This window comes from Monodelphis domestica, chromosome 5 (assembly GCF_027887165.1).
Source record: "Monodelphis domestica isolate mMonDom1 chromosome 5, mMonDom1.pri, whole genome shotgun sequence".
NCBI lineage: Eukaryota > Metazoa > Chordata > Mammalia > Didelphimorphia > Didelphidae > Monodelphis > Monodelphis domestica.
Window position 1 is genome coordinate 228,228,804 of NC_077231.1, and position 24,656 is coordinate 228,253,459.

The 24,656-nt window shown below is 46.5% G+C and overlaps 1 protein-coding gene across 1 annotated transcript; it reads right to left on the reverse strand.

Moving 5' to 3' along the window:
• Positions 1 to 1,188: 1,188 nt before the first annotated feature.
• IQCA1L (IQ motif containing with AAA domain 1 like) lies at positions 1,189 to 21,298 on the reverse strand. Its single transcript, XM_056799916.1, has 19 exons — positions 21,215 to 21,298; positions 19,182 to 19,509; positions 18,016 to 18,132; positions 16,871 to 17,065; positions 16,037 to 16,108; positions 14,547 to 14,752; positions 14,058 to 14,142; positions 13,443 to 13,574; positions 13,187 to 13,262; positions 12,666 to 12,772; positions 9,287 to 9,379; positions 9,134 to 9,186; positions 8,038 to 8,120; positions 7,774 to 7,881; positions 7,061 to 7,260; positions 5,391 to 5,477; positions 4,228 to 4,405; positions 3,036 to 3,274; positions 1,189 to 1,539 (listed from the first exon to the last, which is right to left on the reverse strand). The coding sequence occupies exons 1-19, from the start codon at positions 21,223 to 21,225 to the stop codon at positions 1,435 to 1,437; spliced, it is 2,475 nt and encodes an 824-aa protein (XP_056655894.1). The 5' UTR covers positions 21,226 to 21,298; the 3' UTR covers positions 1,189 to 1,434.
• Positions 21,299 to 24,656: the final 3,358 nt, after the last annotated feature.

Below are 24,656 nucleotides of genomic sequence, written 5' to 3' on the forward strand. Positions count from 1 at the left end.
TAATAATTAGAATCAATTCGAAGAGAATAAAAAGATTTACATGAACTGATGCAGAGAGAAGTAAGCAGAACCAGGAAAATAACGTGTAAAATAGCTGTAACATTGTCAATGGAACGAACAACATCACTGGAAATCCTGGGAAGTTATGCTGAGCCGAGCTTGTCCCCAAAAAGGAGCCATGAGAATGCTCTCACTGCCCTCCTTCCTCTCTTTGCTGAAGTGGGGGGCTGTTCAAACATTGTTTGTTTTGCTAAGGTTTTGTCTTTCTCTCTCTCTCTCTTTTTTTGTTGTTCTTTGTTATTAGGGATGGCTCTTTGAGAGAGAAAGAGTAGAAGGATATACCAGAAAAGGAAGGGGATGTAAAACCAAAAGATACCACTAAAATGGACCTTTTTAAAGGAAAGAGTATCTATCTTATCATGTGCCCCTACTTGAAAGAATGCTATTTAGAAGGAACCTTAAAGAGAATAGAATTCAACCCCTTCATTTTTCATCTGAGGAAACTGAGGCCCAGAGATGCAAGTTATTCACCCAAGGACACTCAGATCCTCCAACTTCTCATTGAGCACTTCCCTGTCTCATGCCAGTAGACCTCAATTTCTTCATCATCTTTCCTTCCTTCCTTCCTTCCTTCCTTCCTTCCTTCCTTCCTTCCTTCCTTCCTTCCTTCCTTCCTTCCTTCTTCCTTCCTTCCTTCCTTCCTTCCTTCCTTCCTTCCTTCCTTCTTCCTTCCTTCCTTCCTTCCTTCCTTCCTTCCTTCCTTCCTTCTTCCTTCCTTCCTTCCTTCCTTCCTTCCTTCCTTCCTTCCTTCCTTCCTTCCTTCCTTCCTTCCTTCCTTCCTTCCTTCCCTTCTGTCTTAGTACAGAAGAGCAACAAAGCCTAGGCAACTGGGATTAAGTGATTTACCCAGGGTCACTAGGAAGTGTCTAAACTCAGATTTGAACCTAAGTCCTCCGAACTCTAGGTCTGTTGCTCTATCCATTGTGCTACCTTGCTGCCCCTAGACTTTCCACCTGCCATCCTTATGACTCCCTCTCCATCCTTGTTCACCCCATTAATGCAGGAAGAAAAAGAGACCAAGTCAGAGATGAAGGCAGAAGCAGAGACAGAGACTGAGATCAGGAAAGAGCAGGGCAACAATGTCTTAGAAGACAAAACAAAGGCATGATTGAGAGAGGAGACAAGAGAGATGAGCAGGACACATGTTTATAGAAAGGTAGAGAAGAAGGCAAAAGATAAAAAAAAATCAGAGCTAGAGAAATGAAACCAGGGAAATGAGACATAGAGATGGACATCCACACGAATTTCCATCATCCCTACAGCTATTTGGGTATTTATACCTCTGTCATCTGGCCCATCCATCCCAAGGATGCTTCCCCTTCACATCCCCAGTCCTCAGCCAACCCTCCCACTCTGGTCTTGCTTTGAGCTTCGTCATTTCTTCTTTTTCTTCTCTTTGGCCATTCTTGCCTCTTCCCCTGCTCGTTCTTCAGCATCTTTTAGAAACCTCTTCCCCAGAGGAGTCTTAAAGTACCAATCCTGAAGGAATCAGGGGAAGACAGGGTAGGAGAGTATGGGATGGGAAGAAAAAGAGAGTGTTATTGGACCTCTAAGAAAGATCCTTTGACTTGGTTCCCTCTCTGACCTATGCCTCTCAATCACCAAATTTCCTCAGCAAATCCTCCTCCCCTTCCTGTTCCCTCTTCCTCTTTCTTTCATTCTTCCCCACATCCCTATTCTCCTCTTCCTCTCCTCCTCTTCCCTTTCTCCATCTCTTCTCCCTCCCCCTTCCTCCTGCCCACCTTCTCTGCCTCCTTTTCTTCTTCTCCCTCCTTTCTTCCTTCTCCCCTTCCTCCTCTCCTCCTTCTTCCCCCTCCCCTTCCTCTCCTACTTCCTTTCCTTTCTTCCCTCTCCTCTCCTCCTGCCCTTTCCCATTCTCTTCTCTCCTCCCCTCCTCTTCCCCTCCCTTTTCTCCTCTCCCTTCCCTCTTCCTCCCCTTGTCTTCTCATGTTTCTCCTTCCCTCTTCCCTCTTCCTCTCTCTTCCTTCTCCCCCTCCCTTTCCTTTCTTCTATGTCCTCTTCTTCCTCCTTCTGCTCCTCTCTTCCTCTTCCTTCTCCTCTTCCTCCCAACTATCCAAATTGGACCCAATTCCTTTCTAACCTCCTCCTCTTAGCAGGTAAGGATTGATCATATTCTGTGGACCTCCTATAAAAATCTTACCATTATCTTGCTATATCCCTTCCCTCTGCTCCCATGTGCCTTCCATAGACTAAGATCCACCTCCCTCACTCCTCTCATGCCCTCAAAACCATCCCTTGGGTATGGTCAAAGAATCAAGACCTTGGGTCCCACTGGGGGTAGAGGAGAGGGGAGTAGAAACTTTCAATGGTTGAGCAAATGATTCAAGGAGAGGGCTGGGGTGTGTGTGGGAAGGTCTGGTGCTGAGAGACAGACAGATAGACAGATAGGCAGGCAGACAGACAGACAGAGAGGAGAACTGAGGTTCACGTGCGTATGATCAACTCTCACTGAGGCTGTGGATATAATGAGCCCCCAGTCTCACAAAGGAATGAGTGGACCTGTCCCCTCACCCTTTCTACACATGCTCTTAGCCATTGTGTGGTCTTTCTGTGACCTTTTTCCCTTTCAAAGGAATGGTCTGGTGTAGTGGCCAGAGAACTGGTTTGTAGGACTCTGGAAGGCTCACTGAACCCCTTAGGACTCTGGGCAATCTTCCAACACTCTAAAGGGCAAAGAATGGACCAAGAGAATTTTCTCATCTGGGAATTCCCAATATCAGTGAAATCCTTTCCTCTTAAAGCCTGCCTTTGAGGTTATTTTTTCCCTTTTATAAATCTATGGTAGGAGATGAAGCCACAGAGCAACAGAAGGACCTTTTCCCCCGGAGGCAGACCCCTCTTTTGAGGAATGACTTTGGGTCTCTTTCCAAAGGGCTCTTCCAAGCTCTTCCCCCTGCTTCCTCGTTGGAAACCCTTCACCCTGCCTTCGACATTCTCATCCACGTCTCTGGTACCTTCAGCGATGCCTCTTCTTCATGATATACTGGTTCCAGCTTAGTCAGAGGGTCCAGAAACTCGGAGGATTTCAGGTGCCGTCTGACGAGCTGCAGCTTCCGCCTCTCGGTCATCACAGATGTGACAGCCTGAGTTATCTTTCCAGGGGTGTAGCCATCTGAAATCTTGGTCAGGCCACTGATATCCAGGTGGCTTAGTAGAATCTTCCCATGTTTCCCAATCAAACTGTTCCAGAGGACTGCAAGGGTGAAGAGGACCCAAGAAGAAAATGGTAGGGCACCTAAGCAAAGTGGGGCTGAATGGCCTGGAGCCAGAGCAGTAGAAGGTATAAAAGACACTATTTAGAAAATAACTAATAACAAAAAAATAAAAATAAATAAAAGACACTATTACTAATTTTCCTGGGGTTGCTACTGCTGCCTAGCCCTCTACCATGAATCCTAAGCAACTTCATAACTATGATTTCATTATCTCTTCACAACAGCCCTGGGATGTACATACTTTAGGGCAGCTATTGATATCCCACTTGACAGATAAGGAAACTGAGACTTGCCCAGAGTCATTGAGCAAGTTAATGCTGATTATATGGTTTCTCAAGACCAGGACTTCTTTGAAATTCAGCAGAAATTTTAAAATAGGAGAGTAACATTCGCTCCTCGGAGTTGTAGCACCATATTGCTATTAGCATTCTTATTGTACAGATGTGGAAACTAGCACGTTTTGGGGAGATGATGTGACTTGCCCAAATCCAGGGATGGGCACCACTTGGGCTCCCAGGCAGTCCCCTTCCCAAGAGGCAGCTGGATAAAGTGTTAGATGTGGAGTCAGGAAAGTCGGAGTTAGAATTCTGCTTCCGATACTTAATTAGCTGTGTGACTCTGGTTATCACTTAATGTCTCTCAATCTCAGTTCCCTCATCTGTAAAATTGGGATAATAATATCACCTACCACCCAGGGATGGTGGGAGAATAGAATGAGATAATATGTGTATAGCTTAAGTGCTATGTAAATGCTAGCTATTATTATTATTATTATTACTTGATCCTAGTATAGAATGGCATTCCAAAACTAAGCTCCCACTAGGAATAGAAGGAATGAGGGTCCTGAGCCCAGAAAAGAGGCAAAGATGAGTTGGTGGAGCATTCTTGGGCCATGTCCCTGCTCTTCCCCCCCAGACCACCAGATCCTCACGGTAGCGGGAGGCATAATCTGGCTGGGGCACCATCAGGATCCTCTCATATGTTTTGCATAGTCCTTTGATTTCAGCAGACTGTGGCTGATCCGATGTTCCAATCAGCATCACTCGGTCTCCGGGATGCAGCTGGCGCAGAGCCTTTGCCAGGTCCTTTTTTATCCGTTTGGGATCTAGCTATTCCAGAGAAAGAGAAGGGAAAGGGATGTTGCCAGCAGGAGACTCACCAGGTAACAACAAAAGAATCCTGGATCGGAAACAGTTGTTTTCATACTCTACCTCTGTTTAGCCTCCTCCTCATGGTGCTATAGAAGAACTCCAGAGCCAGGAGTTCTGGGGTTTTGTCGCAGCCCCAGTGCTTTCTAGCTATGTAACTTTGGACAAATCATTTCACCTCTCTCTCTGTCTGAGGCCCAAGCTCAGATAATGCTATTAGTACCATTTACCTCATAAGATTGTTGGCTGAGGAGGGCCCTTTGTAAAGTGTAATCTGTATTTTTGTTGCTGTTCAAATGCTTACTTTGTAATATTTATTGGAAAACTTTTATCAGTGTAGGAAACTTTCTGCACTGATGTAGACAGGCAACTGTCTGCAACTCCAAATCTTATACAGATGCTAGAGGATCTTAGAGGCTGAATGGCTTGCCTGTGGTTAGCATCCATCCATCTCCATCCATATATCCATCTTCACCCATCCATCCATCCATCCATCCATCCATCCATCCATCCATCCATCTCCATCCATCCATCCATACATCCATCCATCTATCCATCTCCATTCATATATCCATCCCCATCCATCCATCCATCTCCATCCATATCTATCCATCCATCTATCTATCCACCCACCCATCTATCCACCTACATCCATCCATCCATATATACATACCTTCAGAGCTGGCATGTGTCAGAGCAAGACTTGAATCCATGCCCTTCTAACCCCAAGGATGGCTGTCTGTCCACTATCCCTTGCCACCTCTCCAAAGTACTATACAAATTTGAATTATTGCTATTTTTGTCTCAGAGGCAAGTCAATCATAATATGATTTCCCAAATTCACACAAGGATTGGATGGTAAAGTTCAGCCCAGAATCCAAGTAGTCTTGATTCCTAGTCCTGTGATCTTCCTACTAAGCCTTTCATTCCCTCAAAGTTCCCTTACCTCCTTCTCTTCTTTTGGGACCTTCTTATAAAATGTTTTCTCAGTATTCCCAATCCAGATCACAGAAGGCTGTATGAGTCGAGCCACCTAGTCAGGAAAGGGGGCAAAGGTCGGGGCTAGAACCCTGTTCTCCCTCTGAATGAGCAAACTGAGGGAGTAGACCCCTGAGCAAGGCTATCTCTAGGTAAAAATAAGAGTCAGGATCATTTTACCTTCAATTCCCCCAGTCTTCCCTTCTTCCCTCTTTCCCTTACTCCTAGTGTTCATCCCTAACTGTGGTCCATAAGACTACTAAGTGCCTCCAAGTTCTCCTGGTCTCGGGGATTCACCCCTCAGTGACTCAGTATAAATGTAAGTCTCAAATTCCATTTCACAAGAACATTTAATGATGCAATTCAAGAACCACTTAGCAACAAGTGGAGGTGCTGGAATGGGGCAAGAGAGCTTCTTGGTCCTTGAAATCACATTAGGTTGAGTGATTCCCTTTTTTGCTTCAAAAAAAGGCAAGGTTCATTCCCCAATTGATAAATGGGCAAGGGACATGAATAGGCAATTTTTAGATAAAGAAATCAAAACTGTCAATAAGCACATGAAAAAGTGTTCTAAATCTCTTATAATCAGAGAAATTCAAATCAAAACAATTCTGAGGTATCACCTCACACCTAGCAGATTGGCTAACATGACAGCTATGGAAAGTAATGAATGCGGGATGGGATGTGGCAAAGTCGGGACATTAATTCATTGCTGGTGGAGTTGGGAATTGATCCAGCCATTTTGGAAGGCAATTTGGAACTATGCCCAAAAGGCATTAAAAGACTGCTTGCCCTTTGATCCAGCCATAGCACTGCTGGGTTTATACCCCCAAAGAGAAAAGGAAAAAGACTTGCACAAAAATATTCATAGCTGCGCTCTTTGTGGTAGCAAAAAATTGGAAAATGAGGGGATATCCTCCAATTGGGGAATGACTGAACAAATTGTGGTATATGTTGGTGATGGAATACTATTGTGCTCAAAGGAATAATGAAGTGGAGGAATTCCATGGAGACTGGAAAGATCTCCAGGAACTGTTGCAGAGTGAGAGGAGCAGAACCAGGAGAACATTGTACACAGAGACGGATACACTGTGGTACAATCAAATGTAATGGACTTCTCTACTAGCAGCAATGCAGTGATCCAGGACAATTTGGAGGGACTTATGAGAAAGAACACTATCCACATTCAGAGAAAGAACCATGGGAGCAGAAACACAGAAGAAAAACAACTGCTTGATCATATGGGTTGATGGGGATATGATGGGGGATGTAGACTCTAAATGATCACCCTGGTGTAATTATCAATAATAAGTAAATAGGTCTTGATCAATGACACATGTAAAACCCAGTGGAATTGCCCATCGGCTATGGGGGCAGGGGGATGGAGGTGGGGAGGCAAAGAACATGAATCATGTAAACATAGAAAAATATTCTCAATGAATTAATTAAATAAAAATTTTCAATTAAAAAATGAAATAAAATACTTTTGAGATTCAAATAAAAAAAAAGTCAAGGCTCTCTTGAATCAAAGTTCCATAGAAGAACAAAACCTCCTCCTTTATTGAGGGATTAGGTGAAGGATAGAGGAATAGAGGGGCAGGGTGGAAGAAGAGAAGAGTGGGGCTTAGAATTCCAAACCTTGAAGACCATGTGCATCATCATCTGTAGCCCTGCCTTGCCTGGATATTTTCCTGCCAGGTTTTCTGGAGACAGGTCAAACAGGTTTGACCCAGTCTCGGTACAAACTGCATGGACTAGCATCTTCTTCCCTGTGCCAATAGGGCCAGCCAGAAGAATGGATCGGACGTGGGGAGCCAAAGCATGTATTTCAGCAGAGCCTAGGAGAATAGGAAGAAGGGGCCAGGGGAAAAGGAGTGGACCAGCAGAGGTGGGAGAGCACGTAGAGTGTCGATGGAGGAGAAATTATGGGGAGGGAATGGTCAAGCAAGGCCTGGGGGGGAAAAGGGTGTGGACTCAGGTCTGATTAGGACCTTCTATCAACTAGCCAGGTTCCATAAGATGGAACATCAGGGGCAAGAATTGGCCAACCATGGCCAACTGTGTCCAAAGTGGCTTGTGACACCATTTTAAGTGACATGGTGACTGAGGTTGTAAAGAGATCAAGTGATGGATTTGGAGTCATGTGGATTACATAGCTAGTAAGTGTCAGTGGCAGGATTTCAACTTGGTTCCTTCTGACTCCAGTTCCATTGCTCCATCCCCTATACCACCTAGCTGTCCTCAGCCTTCCAGACCCCCTCTGCTGAGGCACAGGACTACTGAGAGCCATCTCCAAGAACCAGACCCTCCTCTCCTCCATCTTTTCCCCCCCTCACCAGGTCCCTTCTCACCAAGCCGCAGGACCCCATACAGAATTATATTCTGCCTCAAGTCGAAGAGGGATGGCATTGCCAATCTGTTTCCTGGTTTCGCAGCAGTTCCGAGATATAAGTAGTCACCTGAGGAGAGTTACTAGGAAGTCATTTGGAGGTAGGTGGGGAGAATGGCTGGACAAACATCCCTTGGGGAGGGACAAGTCATCCCTTGAGGGAAGGAATAATAGTAATTTAGCTCTCACATTTCAGTAGATATGTGGTTCCTGGGGTGGGTCTTACCAATAAATTCAGACAGTCTCACAAATGGGCTCTTCTTGATCAAGCCTTGTTCCACGAGCTCTTCAAACAGAGACTCCACAGTCCTGGAGGTGGGGATGGGGGAGCAGGGTGAATGGGGTGAGGCAGGGAACACCCCAGAGAACACAGGGAGTAAATGGCATTAAGGGTGATTGGCAGTGGGAGAAAAGAATGGCACTTGGGGAGTATGAGTGAAGGAGAGATGGGACCAGGAATGGGTGAGAAGGGAAGGAGTTGAATAAAGATAGGAAGGGAAGGAATGGGGTGTGAAAGAATCAGAGAAGTTGTATGTAGGTGCTGGGAGCGGGAGAGAATAGTATGGGGCTTTCTACTTGCTTATACTGCTTTTTTGCCTATATAGTTAGTATTTCTATTAGGCGGAGGAAGAGCTAGTGTGTCTTTATGTGCTGGGGTGGCACCTAGCAATATTTCCAAGGTTTCCTTTTGAGGTGATGTTAAGTGATTTTCCCAGGGTTTTGTTGTTGAGTTGTTTCAGTCATGCCCGACTCTTCAAAACCCCATCTGGAGTTTTCTGGACAAAGATACTGGAGTGGTTTGCCATTTCCTCCTCTAGCTCATTTAACAGATGAGGAAACTGAGGCAAACAGGGTTAAGTGACTTATTCCAGGTCACACAGATAGTGAGTGTCAGAGGTCAAATTTGAACTCAGGAAGATGAGAGGCCCTCTATCCACTCACTGGACCACCTGGATCCCTAAGTTTTTAAAGCCAATATGTGTCAGAGGCAGGCCTTTGAACCCCAGCATTTCTGAGGTTCTAATCTAGGCCCCTTACCTACAGAACATGTTAACAGCCTCACATAAATAAAATTTATGCCTTTCATTTGCATAGTGCTCTATAATTTTCCAAAAATTTTTCCCATGTATTTATAAGACCTCTATGAGATAAGCAGGGCAGGTAAGATATCACTATTCCCATTGGACGGAAAGAGGAAACAGACCAAAGAGTTCATGTGGTTGGCTCAAGTTCACACGGTAATGAAGCTAAATCTAAAATCTTGGTCCAGTGTTTTCCCCACAATTTCAACACAGCTATTGGGGCATTGTGGGATCTGGTACCTGTCTGGGGTCAGATCTTTGTCCCTCTTCTTCCCTTTGCCTTTCTTGGCTTTCTGATAGTTGGAAGCAAGCACAGAAGTTATTGCTCTTTCTTGTCCCTTCTGCTTCTCTCCCTGAGCCTTGGCTCCTTCATAGTCTATCCTCCATCCTCACCTTGGGCTTGGCCTTCCCCTTGACTTGTCTTGGCAATTCCCTATCTACCGCCAGTCGAAGGGCCTGCAGCTCTTGACGCATCAGATTGTCTACCTGGAGCACAAGAAGTTGACCGGAGGGCAGGCATCAGTCAGGGGAGGAGAGAGGAATTGAAAGAATGATAGAGAGAGAGAAGAAGCGAGGGCAGTGATCCAGAAACAAGAAAGAAGTCAGAGAGGAGGAAGCAAAATGAATATGGTGGAGAAAATGCAAGAGAAAGGGAACCCCAGCTGTCTTCTGGCTCCCCTTCCTCCGGTTCTCTCCCTGAACCTAACCTCAACTCCTTCCTGTGTCTTGTTCTTTTCTCTTCTGGTCACAAACAAATCCTTCAAAGTTCCTGGGCTTTAACAGTTTAGGATCAATACAATATGATGCATTGAAGAGATGAGGACTCTGAGACAAAGAGGATGAAGTGACTTACTTGGGGTCACACAGCCAGTCATGTTTCAGGTCAGATTTGAACTCAGAAAGATGATGAGTCTTCCTGACTCCAGGAACTCCCAGAATTTCTGGGGTTCTAATCCAGTCCTCCCACTCTTAGTACAAATACTTGAGGAGCAGCCAGGTGGCTGAAAAACACTTAAAAGTGCAGGAATAGGGATAGGTAAGGATTTTTCCTTAGACTGGTAAGTATATACCTAAAACCATTAGCAAACATTATCTGCAGTGGGAATAAGTTAGAAGCCTTCCCTATAAGATCGGGGGTGAAACAAGGATGCCCATTATCGCCTCTATTATTTAATATTGTACTAGAAATGCTAGAAATAGCAGTAAGAGATGAAAAAGAAATTGAAGGAATCAGAATGAGCAGAGAGGTAATAAAATTCTCTTTTTGCAGATGATATGATGGACTCTATAGAACATCCTAGAGATTCAACTAAAAAAAATTAGTTGAAACTACCAATAATTTTCACATAGTAGCAGGATATAAAATAAATCCCCATAAATTATCAGCAATTCTATATATCATTGGCCAAGGATCATAGAATTTAGTGCTGGAAGGGACCTCAGATATTACCTAATCCAATCCCCTCATTTCCCAGATGAGGAAACTGAGATTGGGAGAGGATCAGGAATTCATCCAAGTAGCAGAGTTGGGATTTGAAACCTGGCTCTGCTCTCCCTCTACCACCCTTAGGGTGTTACCCTTCCCAGGGGCTTTTTTACTTCCCTAAAGAACTCTTCTAGACTGAAAAAAAGCCTTGAAGATCCAATGTAATGATTTTCCCCCCTCTGAATGGTGAAAGTTTAGACCCTAAGAAATGTTGGAGAAAAATTCTGGAAGCTTTGGAAGGTGTCTAGCACCTTCAAAATCGTGCTACCTGTTCCACTTACTCAGAAAACTCTTAGAGTTTTAGAAAACTTAGAAAACTGCTTAGAGACAGAAAGGGAGAGGCTGAAGAAATGGAGATGAAACCACGTATTGCAAAATGGCAACAGAGAACGGGAATGAATGGAGTAGACACAAGGCCAGAAAATGGATCAAATAAGTATTTGTATGGTTGGTTGATCGTGAGCAGGAGTCAGGGATAGGAAGAAAAATGGGTGAAACCTTTGGAAAAGTAGAAGACTCTCCCTAGCCTACCCCAGATAGGATCAAGGCACACTTTCAGACATAGTCTTCCAACCAGCTGTGATTGCTTCTTTTGCCAACCTTTGGGTCCAGTCTATCTGGTGACTAGTCTCTGTCTTCATAAAGTTTAAAGACAAGCACTTCCACAGTCCCACCTCAAGAGCAGGCTTGCTTCTCTATGCCAAGGACTGGTTCCAAGCACATGCTGACTCATCTATGACTTTTTGGATTCTGGATCCTTGGCTTCCTCACCTTCTGAGATCTGATTGTTCCTCTTGATCTTGTCTGACCTCTTCTCTGGCCTCTTTGCTTGCTTCTGACCATAGATAACTACCCTTTCCTTCATATTAGCCTTGACTACACTGCTTCCTTGTATTTGTGAGGTGGAAGGCATTTTATAGATGGTCTAATCCAATCTCCTTGTAGACAGAGGAAGGAACTGAGGCCAAGAGAACTGAGGCCAACTTGCCCAAGGTCATACAAATAGTTATAGCCTGCTCTGAACTTCAGATAGCTATCTCTTCCTTGATTCTCACCATGAATTCCTGGCTCTTGGGCTTTGCCTCTTTTTGAATCCCCAGCTCTTATAGTGACTGGAAGTGCCTAATAAATGATTGCTGATGAGCTAACTTGGCACTTGGAATCCCCAATGAAATTGGAAGCTATAATTTCTTTTTTTTTTAGTCTTAAAATTTTTCTTTAATTAATTTAGAATATTATTCCATGGTCACATGATGCATGTTCTTTCTCTCCCCTCCTTCCAACCCCCCCTCCCATAGTCAACACACAATTCCACTGGGTTTTACATGTGTGGTTGATCAAGACCTATTTTCATTATTGGAAGCCATCATTTCTATAACTGCTTCTGATAATATAGATGACTTAGATCCCTGGTCCTCTCTTTCCAAAGGCTTGACCCCTGTGTCCTGATGAGAAAACCAGTTTGGAACTTCAATAGTGACCCAAGACCTAAGAATAGAGTATTCACAAACAGAAGGGAGCAAGAGTCAAAAGTCATACTCCTAGAGTGGGGATGTAGCTTCTTCACTCCCCAAGAAGGTGGGCTTAGGCATCTAGTCAAGTTCTCAATCTGACCCCTTCTTTGTCTCTTCTCTGTTTCTACTGCTGTAGTCAGCTTGGACCCTTAGCAATGTCTCCTTGGGGCTGAGGGGCTGGAGTTCAAGAAAAAAGGGGATAAACAGATGAATAAATGGAAGGAGTAGAGAATGGTAACTAAAGTATGAGAGTGGTGCCAGAGGATACAGACATGAGAAGATGGGACTGGGTATAAAGGGAAGAAAATCAAGATGGAGAAAGAAACAGAAATATGAGATCAGAAGGCAGAGTAGAGACAGACAGCAGGGAGGAGACAGACAGGGAGGAGTTGTGGATAAAGGAAATAAGAAGTAACAGAGAATTGGAGGTGGGAATGGGGGATACAGGGTGAAGATGGAGATGTGAATGGGGGTGGGTTATGGAAGGATGAAGGGAGGCAAGGAAGGGACAGAGAAAGAAATGAAGATAAAGGCAAGCACTCGGACTGGGGAACAGAAAAAGAGCAAGAATAAGAATGTAACTGTTGAATGTTGAGGCCTGGGAGGGATGGAGCTGGAGTTTGGGGATACAGAGATGGGAATACTGGCAAAAGGAATAGATGGAGGCAGAGATGGAGAAGAGCATGGGGGTGGAGAATTAAGGAAAAGAAGATTCAAGAATTTGGCAGAGAGAGGGAAATGAGCAAGGAGTCTGTTGTCCAGACCCTCCAACCTGGATCCGGATTTCCGTTTCCACCTCCTTTCGCTTCTCCATCCGAATAATCTCAGCGTTATAATTCTGATCTGGGTTCAGAGGTGATTTCTGGCTCTCCCATGTCACTGACCACAGACCATAGACCACAGATAGATGAGTAGATGCTCCAAACCCAGTCACACACACACACACACACACACACACACACACACACACACACACAAAATTCCCACCCAAGCCAGGATTTTCCCACCCCCACTGGGAAGAAAATCCTCTTGAACAAGGTTGCTGTTAAGCTAAGCTTGAACCTCTAAAGGAACAAAAGGCAGAGCCAGAGGCCCAGATCTAGGTCTTCTGACCCTCAAGCCAGTGAACTTTCCATTGTACCTTGCTGGCTTTCTTTTTTTCCTCTAACCCACTGCTCCAGTCTGTCAGCCCCATTAGTCTCCCATAGGACCCAGAATGACCCCCAGATTGGGAGATCCTCAGAACTCCCAGCAGATCTGTGACACTCTACCCAAGCCCTTGTCCCTCCTTACCCTTGTACTCCTTATTTCCATCACTAAGAATAGGCACAAATTTGGATGGTGCCATTTGCAGCATAGCTTCTTCCATCTAGAATAGAAACTGTCTCACTTCCATCCTCTCCTGGACTTTGCCCAGCTCAATCTCCTTGACCTTGTGTCCTTCCCTTCTGGTCACTTCATCTGCTTACCCAGACCACTTCTCCCCTGCTCCCCATGCCTCTACTGCCTGCCCTTTCCCACCATAACCCTTTGGATGGAGTCTCATCACCCTCTTGGATTTATCTTCCTTCTCTTTCTTCTCCTCTTCCTTTTTTTTCTTGTCTTTTTCCTTTTCCTTTGGTTTTTCTTTCCCCTTCTTTTTGGCATTTTCATCATCTATCTCGTCCATTTCTGTTTTCACCTGTGATTCAAGGATCTCTTAGACCCTACAATTCCCTGGAAGGCTGGAAACTGGTCCTAATACTGGGATGAGCCCTGGACTATGAGTTCTGATCAATGGGTCAGCAAGGGGTCCTGGGGAGACTGTGGGTCTACACACATCCTGGCCAGTGGTTCTGAGGAAAACATACGGAGGAGGAGAGAGGACATTGGATCAAAATGCTATTTTCTGTGAGACTGTGTTCCTGGGTCCATGGACTCTGAAATCAGAACTGTCTTTCCAATGTTATCTGCTCTCTTCATGCATAATCTATTCTTTTGCTACGATTGATGTTTCTAGATCTATCCCTTTTCCAGTCTGCACCTCTTTTGGCCATGTTGGATCTCTCCATTCCAGCCTCTACACTAATGCCAGTTCTGCAGTATTATTGATTCTCAGGACACGTTCTTTATTCCCAGCTCTCTTCCCTCTCCAAGGATTCTCTTTCCCCCACCTCATGGGTACCTGTTGTGGGGTCTTGTCTGAATAGATTACTTCAGAACCACCTATCTCTTCATCGGGATATTCAGGGAACTGACCAGTAACATCACTAATTGGATAAAAGAGGGATGGATAGATGGGAGGTGAAGAGAACGAATGATGAGTTAGAGACAGAGAGATGGAATACAGAGGAGGCAAGGGGACAAATTATGTGAGAACCATGAGTGTTCTCCATCCCCTTTGCCCACATCCCTGGGCATTTCCCCTCCACTTTGAAGAATCAGTTTTGGAGGCAGCAGAGCCTGAAGATTTGGATGCTGGGTAGAATCGGTGCCCTAGAGAACATGGTCTGAAGAGGGCCAGGCTTTAGGGAGAAAGTGGGGTCAGGAAATGGGTTCAAAGGGTCTGGAGAATAAGAGGCAAAGTTGGTGGGAAACCTGAAGGCAGAGGGAGGAAGGTGAGAATCCAGGGCTCCAAAGGGGCATGGGATGGGATGAAGGACAAGATACTGACTGACATTCGATGAACCACTGACGGATCTGACTCTTCATCTTCTCCTGTAGGTTGGGTCCTTCTTTATCCCGCAGATGCCTATGAAGCTCTACTATTGCTTCCTGGTACTCTGCCTCCTTCTCTGACTGGCGTTGTCGGCGCACCTCCTCCCCTTTTTCGGCCGATCTCAGGGTCATCAAGTAGTTGGTCTCATTGGAAGGAGGCATCTGGGGGATAGGGTTAGAGGAGGGTGGCTCTGGGGGGTGTTTCCCTAAAGTAACCCTGACCAGGGCTCTGGGGACAAGGGGTGCAGAAGGTACTCTGGGGGATGTCCGTGTCCACACTTTCCAGCTACATCCTCACCGGCCCCACATGTGCACCATCTCACTCTCCACCACCTCCACCTTTCAACTTTGGTCTTTCGCCGATGACACACCATGGGAGCATGGTGCCCACAGCCTATCTGATACAGACCCACAACCCACACGTGCCCCTTCAGCTACCTCCACCACCGCCGCTCCCCCTCCCACCCCATTCGCCATACACGCTAACACAAACACGGAGAGGCAGGCATGCTGGCATCAGGAGAAATTGCATTTGGAGCCGAAATTCATCTCTGTAAATTACTCTGATAATGAGTTTGTGAGATGCATCTGGGCCAGCCCCCCATGTCCCCCCCTTTCATGCCCACCACTCCCCTGTGGGCCTCCAGCCCCCCCCCACCAGCCTCCCCACCCCATGTCGGCAGCCAAACTCGAAGCCACTTTCCCGCCTCATTGGCTCCCAAATGTATTTTAAATATCACTCTGCGCAGAGACAATTACTGAAAACGCTGAGCTCACACTGCTGATGGGCCCGCGTGGTCAGGCTCATTCCTCACCTACCACCACTGGGCTGCCACCCTGGCCCCCCCACCATGGCCCCTCAATTCTCTGTGTTCCTCATCCTTCCTCCTCTCCCCTCCTTGTCCCTAATGTCCTGCTTATCCTGTCTCTCCATGACTACTTTCCTGGCCTTCCCACTCCTAATATTCCCCTGCCATGGACCCCAATCTTTAAACAGTCCTCCCTCCTCCCTGATACACATGAAGAGGGCCTGCTTGTCATTGCTGCTGTCCTCCATCCTCCCTATAACACCCCCAAGCTCTGTCTTCCCAAGCCAGTCTCAAGCTTCCCCCACCCACCCAATAGAAGACACTCACAGTCCCACCCTTCTGCCTCTGGGCCCCTCTTGGTAGCCACCCCAAGGCAGGGAATCCTTGGGGGTGTGGAGGATTCCTCTATCCCCTCAGAGCACTCCACTTGACCTTCCAAGCTCGCCAGGTACACCCCTCCGCCCATGTTCCAGATCTTAGTCCACTTTTCAACGTTTACTTGGGATTCTGGGTCTGTCTATGTCCTAGACATCAGCCCAGGTCTCTGTCCTTCAGGAAACCCTGCTGTAAAATCCTCATTCCCAGGAGCATAAAGACAAGAAATGGGGATCCCACAAGGGCAGAGGAGAGGTCTTACCATGCCAATGAATTCCATTTCTTGATGCCGCATCTGTCGAGTTATCTTCCGCTGACGGTAACCTCTCCAAATCTGGATGAGAGAAAAAGGGGGCGAGTAATCTCCAACACCTACTACCTGGCAGGGATGGGGGCATGGGGAGGTGTTATCAATCCTCTTAGAAGACCGAAAAGATCGAGAGGGGGTAGTTTTCAGTCATTCATTTTCCAGAGGAGATGGAATGACAGGAGCAATATCTCCAGGGCCCTCAGCTAGTCAACAGGCATTGAGTGAACCCCCACAGTAAGCCTAGATGACAGCAAGTGCCAGGGATGGAGGGAGAAGAGAAAGGCATGGAATCATTCTTGTTTTCACTCCACAGCTCATTCTGTTCCTCCATGAAATGCTCTCCCCACTCTCCTCTCCCTATCCAAGACTTACCTCATTTTCACTGACCAGCTCAAGTCCTGCCCCTTCGAGGAAGCCCTTCTTGAGTACTATCGGGGCTCACTAACTCGGGCCTCCCCAACAATTCCAGAGCTATCTCATGCAACCTATCCTTTGCTGCTCCAATCACTGGCTTGTTCTTGCCCTGTCTCTTGGACACCAGCATCATCTCCCTCTTTAGCCAGGGAAGTCCTAAGGAGCTCAGCATGTATCGAGGCATCCTAAGGACCACTTGAAGGCAGTGAAGCGATCAGAGTGAAGATGAATGAAGCAGAGGCAGCTTTTTGAAGACGAACTGGGGTATGAAGTCTAGGGGTATCCATCTCCACCATTCCCTGCCCATAGCTTCCTCCCTCTTCGCCTCCATTGTCCTCTGGATGGACAAGGGGAAGACTCGTCAGATAGTACCTTTTGGATATAGATTGCTGCCTGATCTTTATCGTTCTCAAACCGCTTGTTCTCCCGCCCTCGCCGATTTCTCTCTCGTTCCTCATCCTCTCGAATCTCTCGCATGAACTTGGCCCGGAACCAGCCTTGCCGGCCTCGCTCAGCTCGTTGGATCAAAAGTACTGCTTCTGGGAGGCTGAAATATCGTTTTTCTTCCTGTGGAGTGGATGTAGAGTCTGGACTATGACTTATGCCAAGGGCCCACTGCTAGGATCGTGGTACCCAGGACACATAACATCGTGTAACTAACTCACATGTATCTAACTGATGAGAGTATTCAGAACTGGGAGGACCTTTAGAGGTTATTCCTAGTAGAACCTCTTTATTTTAGAAATGAGAAAAAATAGGGTCCCAAAGAGGGGCTCAATGTGCCCCTCACACAGCTGGTAAGTACCAGAATAAGATTCAAACCCAGGTCATCTGACTAAATTCAGTGATCATCCTGCCACACCACACGCCCTCAGGTTAAAGAGATCATGAGGAATTGCCTTAAAGGGGTGTGTGTACATGGAGGGGAAGGGGAAGCAGGGTGGGAGGGAAGAGTAGTGTTAAATTTAAAATTATATCTCTAATAATAAAAATTACATTATGAGGTTTATTAAGGATTATTATAAATCAAGGGTACAAAATAAAAACCATGTGCCCATGGCTGATTAGCCCATTCAAAATCCCCATGCTTAGCTTACTTGCTACATCATTGCAATGGAAGAGAAGAGAGCGTGGGAGGTGTTACTGCCAGTTAAATACCAATTGTGATCTCGCCAACATGGAGACTCAGGTGAGATTATAGGGAATTCTGGGAAATACCAAGGACTTCTGGGGATTGAAGTCTAGGGTTCAAAATCTCCATTTTTACAGTAGGTATATAAGTTCCAGCTCTTTAAAAAAAAATACACCAGTTGGTGGCCCCCAATTTTTCCTGACTGGTGGCCTTCCCTGGGTCACTCACTCCCCTAAGACTGTGGGTTTCCTAGAGTTAGAGAAGGAATGGCCCAGAGTTAGAGAAGGGTAAGGCTAAGAATATCCCAAGTTAGTTTGAGATCTCGGAAAAGGGGACGGGTCTTTGGGGATTCAGAGGCATAAAAGGGGTTTCTTTTTCTAACAACCTGTAGTAGTCTTAGCCCGAATTTGTCCAGGAGGCCTTCCATTAATGTCTCTCGGTCCTTGATTTCTTGTGACTGCTCCAACAAGAAGTATTTGGGAATTGGGACTTCTAGGTCAGCCTTTGGGAAGGGTATGGAGAGCAGGGTGTCAGGACCTTCTCATATCTCATCAACCCTCCCCAAGTCCTCAGTTCTGTGATCCTAGCTGGGCTTGTGGAGAAGTTACTCCATCCTCTCTCATCTCTTCAGACAGGCTCACCCATCTGGATTTGCTTTCCAGAAGACCATGATACAGGCTTCCAGGGTCAAAACATAGACTGAAGCTAGGGATGAGCCCGGGGCAGGTTGGATAACGTCTCCAACATCTCTGAGCGTTTGGGGTGGAAGAGAGGAGCTGTCTGAAGGTTTTCCCAGCCACCATCTAGAGAATTCTAACTAGGCGTTGGAGGTCTACACATGGAGATTAGGAGCACTATTCTAAAGAGATCCATCATGACATCTAACTTCCAACCACTCTGTGCCCCTCCCCCCCCACATGTGCTGAAAAGCAACATCCATCTCTCACTTCCCTATTTCGAGGTGAATTCCAGTAGTTAAAGTCCTTCGCTAGGTCTTACCTCCCATCTTTGGGCAAGTCTAGCCACCATCCATAGAATTATTCTTACCCCCTTATAATAGGTCCATAAGATCACGAACTCAAGAGAAATTTAAGAAGTCATTCAGAGCAATTCCCTCATTTTACTGATGGGGAAACTGAGCTTTAGACAAGTGAAGTCATTGGCCTAAGGTCAAGAAAAGTGTCAAAAGGTACAAATCCAAATCTATGGCGTCTGGGGCATTCAGAAATAGGATTCAGCCACTTCCTGCCCCACCTCACCCATCTCTTCCCTTTCCTTTGGGCAAGGGGTAGGGGTGGGAGAGGTAATACATTTTCTGTGGGGTCATCAGAATTCTATTGGGGCTCCATGGAAGAGCCTCGCGGTCTCCCCCACTCACTAACTAACCCTCTTGCTCCAAAGTCACTGTCTTCTCCCATCCTCTGCCCAACTCTGATGTCAGGGGAGTGGAGTCACACCTTTTGTTCTCTCTAAGCCTTCTCTCTCCATACTCCTGCCATTTCAAACAGAGAAGAGCTCTCTGAAATCTACTCCCCACCCTCCAACCCGCACCGGTGTGAGTTTTAGATCCTGAAGCGCAAAGTCCAGGCAATGGTACTCAGAAAGATTGACTTGCACCAACTCCTCCTTCAGCTCCAGAATCCGACCGGCCACCCCGTCCAAGAGGCGGCGGATGAGCCGCCGCTTCTGGGGTTGCACCATCTGATCATAGATGATGTCCAGCCTCCGCATCATCCCCAGGTAGTGCAAAAAAAGGGTTGAAAGTTTGTAGATGAAGGAGGTTCGCTCTCGTTCTGGCACTGGCTCTGGTGGGGCCTCCTCCTCAATCAACAACTTTTGTAGATTCTGCTGCGTGGAAACCCAGAGCTGCTGGTATGTCCTAGTGATGGAGGTGGGAGGAGAAGAACAAGAATCATGGAGGAGGTGGGGGAGCAAGACTGTGGGACGCAGAGGAAGGGGCTCCGGATTTAGAGTCAGAGAAACTTGGGCTAGAATCCCAGCTCTGACATTCCTTATCTGTGTGACCTTGGTCAAGTCCTTTCTTCCCACTCATCTTTAAATGAATAGGAATAGCCTGGGATGATAGCTAAGGTTCTGCTAGCTTTTATCCTATAATCTGGGATTCTATCATCTTAGGTCTACATGGGGATGACATTAATGGATGAATCTACATTCATGGGGGGTCAGTGGGATATTAGAGGGCTGGTGTGAGGATTGACCCAAGTTCCTAGAGCAAGGGTCTTGACCTGTGGTCTATGGATCCCCAAGGAGTCTGTGGATGGACTTTAGGGGGTCCCTGAACTTGGATGAGGAAAAAATGACATCTTTATTTCAAAGTAATTGGCTTCCTTTGTAATCCCACATATTTTATGGATTTAAAAACACAATGGTGCCCATCAGCTTTGCCAGACTAGAAATGGGCTCCATGACGCACAAAAAAGGGTAAGAACCTCCACACTATAGAGAACTGAGGGAATGGAAGGCCAATAAAGAGATTGGGGGGCTCTTTGTGGGGAGGGTGTCTTTGTGGGAGTCAGGAGGCCACGTAGCTCCTTGGGGGATCTTTCTGGGACATAGTCCTGAGGTGCTAGAAATGTCTATGGTGGTATACAGCGGGGACAGAGATTGAAGGTGGAGACAGAAGAATAAGTCTGTCTGGGGGGTGGTCTCCGTTCCACTCCCATTATCTGAATTGGAGAATTTAGGCATGAAAGGACTTCAGGGATTTATCTAGTCTCTACCCAAAGAGAATCCCTACAAGGTGGTGCAGATGAGGATAGAGTGCCAGGCTTGAAGTCAGGAAGACTCAAATCTGGATGCCTACCAGAGGCGATCCTGGCCAAGTCACTTAACCTTGCTTACCTCAGTTTCCTCATCTATAAAACAAGTTTGAGAAGGAAATGGCAACCACCCCAGTATCTTTGCCAAGAAAACCCCAAATGAAGTCACAAAGAGTTGATGGCGACCCAAAACAGGCAAACGACTATAATCTATCCAACCAATTGAATCCATCCAAAGATCTCCATTGAGTAGGAACTCCCTACTTCCTAAGACAAGTCTATTCCATTCTTCAGTCCCTCTGCTTGTTAGGAAGTTTTCCCTATCATCAAGATTAAACTGGCCCTTTTCCAGGTTCTACCCATTGCTTCTGCCTCCATCCCTTGAGGCAGAGTGAGCATATCAGAGTCTAGTAATCTCTGACCCCAATCCACACACCTAAGAAGAGTTTTAGGGCTGCTGCTCTGCCCCAGTCCCACCCCTCATTCCCTAGGCTAGTCTTTTCCTCCTTCAGCTAGACAATTCCTTGGCTCCATCAGTTCCATGGATGAGCATTTCTAGGTGGGGGAAAAGATAGTGGCTTGGGGCTGTACATGGCGCCCAGTGAAGATGGGAACTAGGGAACAAATGGGATGGGGAGAGGGGAACTAGGGTGCAAAAAAGTCTTCTCCCCTCTCCCCAGATGCTCCACACAGGATTTAGGCTAAGTTTTGACCATAGTGTGACCAGTCAATGGAGAAAGATCTTTGTTTTTTAGGGCCAGGGGTTGGCATTTGGGACTTTCTTCCCACTCCCAACTCACTCACCCCTCAGACATTTTGCCTTTTCTCTTCTACAGGTGTCCTTTGTTTCATGATTGTAGTTTCCATAGAAACCCCAGAGGTTCCACCTGCCCCACCCTGACACCTCCCCCCTACAAGGCACACAGTAGGCAGTTCATAAATGCTTATTGATAAGGAGAGGGAAAGCCAGGGCAGCTAGGTAGAACAGCTCATAGAGCCCCAGACCTGGAGACTGGATTAAAATCTGGCCTCAGACATGGCCTCGCCCTGGGACTCTGGGCAAGTCATGTCCCCAGGTACCTAAAGCCTTTGCCATTCTTCTTAGAATTGAGATGGAGACAGAAGGTAAGAGTTTTTTGGTTTGGGTTTGTTTTTTTTAATGGAGAGTTTACATATTCTAGGGAGCTTGGGATAGATGAACTCAGAAGGGTATAATGCAGTGCTTTGCACTTCATATTTGTTGAAGGAATGAATGAGAAGAAAGATTCGGGTTCCTGAGAGTAAGGGCTCAGGTTGGATCTTGGGGGAATGAAGTCCAGAGAGGCTGAATCATAGTTTGTCCCACCTGAAAGACCCCTTCTCCCATAAATGAGGAGGAATGGTAGAACCAAGACTAGAACTGATCTCCTTCTGCTCGAATCCAGGGATCTTGCTGGGAACCCACAAGAGTGCTCTAAAAGCCTAATGATTTTTTCCAAATAAACGATGGTTCCCTACTCTTTCTAGTGAGGAATCGTAAAAAGGTAACTACCTCCTTTCCCACCAATCAATCATCTGAGGTCAATAGAGGGGTCCTCCTAGTCTTTATTAATGCTCCCAGCATCATGGGGGCAGTGAGGAAGGAGTCTTCTTCTTTGATCCTCCACAAACCAATACCTTTTTCATCCACAGCTCACTTAGAGCCTTGGTGTTTGGCCAGCTCAAGTCCCAGTAATTGGATGGCCATCTGGATCTCTCCAGAAGTCATGGTGGCTCAGTGGGAGTACTGGGCCAGCTGGGCTGCCTCCCCTCTAGATGCCCAAACACGTCATTCACCAGCTAGTTCATGATGCTCGTGGCCTTGGAGATGCTGATGTCGAGGTGCATCTGGGAGAGACAAAAGAGAAGGCAGCATCAGCGAAGCTGTCTGCACCTTCAGTCTGGGAGGCTGACTGGAGAGCTACAGGACCATCCTAAAGTCAAGAGATGGGGGCAGCCCAGTGAAGAACCCAGTCTCGAGAGGGCCTTGGTGTCTCCTTTGTAAAATTAAGAAGTGGAAGAAGATGATCCCTAGGAGAGAGGATTCAACGCTTGAACCCCTGCCTGTGGCACTGCAGATCAAAATTCCCAGCGCTCCAGAACCAGATTAAAAGGTCATCAGGAAATATTTAACAAAATAAACCAAAAAAAATGTTAGCGTGTAGAGATTGTGAACAGACTGTTTTCTGAGTCAATAGGAGGCTGCATGGGGTAATTAAGTAAGGTTTGGTGGCCTCTGCTTTCTATTTGAATTTGATTCCACTGCAGTAGGAAATGGTAATTCCGTTGAACTGCAAAGGAAGATAATGAGGCTAAAGTGAGAAGGGAATACATTCTTGGGATAGGGAATGGCCTGTGCAAAGATGGGAGTGTGAATGTCATTCGTGGAGGAGAGCAAAGTGGGTCAGTTTCAATGGGACGTGGGATGCGTGAAAGAGTCCTAACCTGGAAAAATAAGCTAGAGTCTAGTTGTGAAGGATTTTAAAAGGCCAAGCAGAGTTGTTCCAAGAGCTCACAGGGGACTAGGCCACAGGAAGCTCTTTGCCTGTCTCTTCTCCCCCTAGGCTTGAAGGGGATGTCCTCCTTCAACCCCAAGGCTTGGTATTTCCAATCCATAGTCCCTCAGGGCCTTCCCTCCTCAGTCCAGGGATTGCCTTGTTAAGCTAATGATGAAGTAAGTGATGGACCCAGTACAAACCTCTTCCAGCCAGTCTCTACTCAACCAGGGGCCCTTCTGGAAACAGTAGCTCCCATTTTTTTAAAACCTTTATCCATTGTCTTAGTATCAATTCTAAGACTCAGAGCAGCAAGGGCTGGGCAATGGAGGCTAAGTGACTTGCCCAGGGCCACCAAGCTAGGAAGTATCTGAGGCCAGATTTGAATCTATGTTCTTCCCACTCCAGGCCTGGTGCTCTGTTTACTAAGTCACCCTGTTGCCCCTCCCATCTACTTTGTTGTTTTTGATTTTTTTTTTGTTAATTTAGAATATTTTCCATGGTTACAAGATTCATGTTCTTTCCCTCCCCTCCTCCTACCCCCTCCTGTAGCCAAGGAGCAATTCCACTGGGTTTTACATGTGTCAGTGATCAAGACCTATTTCCATATTGATAATTACACCAGGGTGATCGTTTAGAGTCTACATCCCCCATCATATCCCCATCAACCCATATGATCAAGCAGTTGTTTTTCTTCTGTGTTTCTGCTCCCATGGTTCTTTCTCTGAATGTGGATAGTGTTCTTTCTCATAAGTCCCTCCAAATTGTCCTGGATCACTGCATTGCTGCTAGTAGAGAAGTCCATTACATTTGATTGTACCACAGTGTATCCGTCTCTGTGTATAATGTTCTCCTGGTTCTGCTCCTCTCACTCTGCAACAGTTCCTGGAGATCTTTCCAGTCTCCATGGAATTCCTCCACTTCATTATGCCTTTGGGCACAACAGTATTCCATCACCAACATATACCACAATTTGTTCAGCATTCCCCAATTGAAGGGCATCCCCTCGTTTTCCAATTTTTTTTGTCACCACAAAGAGCGCAGCTATGAATATTCTTTCCAGGGCTTTGCTCACCCAGCATGTGAAGACTGCTTCGGCTGAACAGACAGAAGAAACCAATAAGAAGGTTCAACGGCTGAGAGGGTGACGCAGCAAAGCACTGTGGAGTGCTCAGGGCGTGTTGGAGCACAAAAGACAACACGGCCATCCAATGTAGCTGAGGAAATCTCCAGGTGTAACAATTTTTCGTGCCACTGGACCCAGGCTTCCAACGCCGAGAGAGAGTGGGACAGTCTCTGTGCATCGGCTTTTCCACTTAAATCTCCTTCACACACAAGTCGTATCTTTGTGCACACTCATCTATCCTAACCCCGTCCACCCTCTTCAAGACCTGCGGCGATGGGGGAGTGGTGACGCAACAGGTGGAGGTGACCACTGGCAGTTGTAGTCACGATCCTGCACGTAGGTGGCCCACGGACCAGTGGTCGCTCGGCCCTGTGGGCAGCAGGGACGTTCGGCAGCATCCTGGGCGACTGAGCAGCCCTCTCTAGGACAGCACTGCTCACCCTAATCAAGGGAGGGGACTAGAAAAGGTGTCCCAAACATTGCCTGCCCTACAAACACCCAGTCAGCACACCACAACTGGCGGGTCATCCCCTTTAAGCAGTCAAAATCAAAGAAAAAATACAAAGAAACTCCTACTAGAAGCATGGAACATCAGGACATTACTTGG

Coding starts and splice junctions, on each gene's coding strand:
- IQCA1L (XM_056799916.1), bottom strand. Junction 9,187..9,286: donor AGGGGAAGGCCAAGCCCAAG/GTGAGGATGGAG, acceptor TCCAACTATCAG/AAAGCCAAGAAAGGCAAAGG. Junction 1,540..3,035: donor AAGAAGAGGCATCGCTGAAG/GTACCAGAGACG, acceptor TGATTCCTTCAG/GATTGGTACTTTAAGACTCC.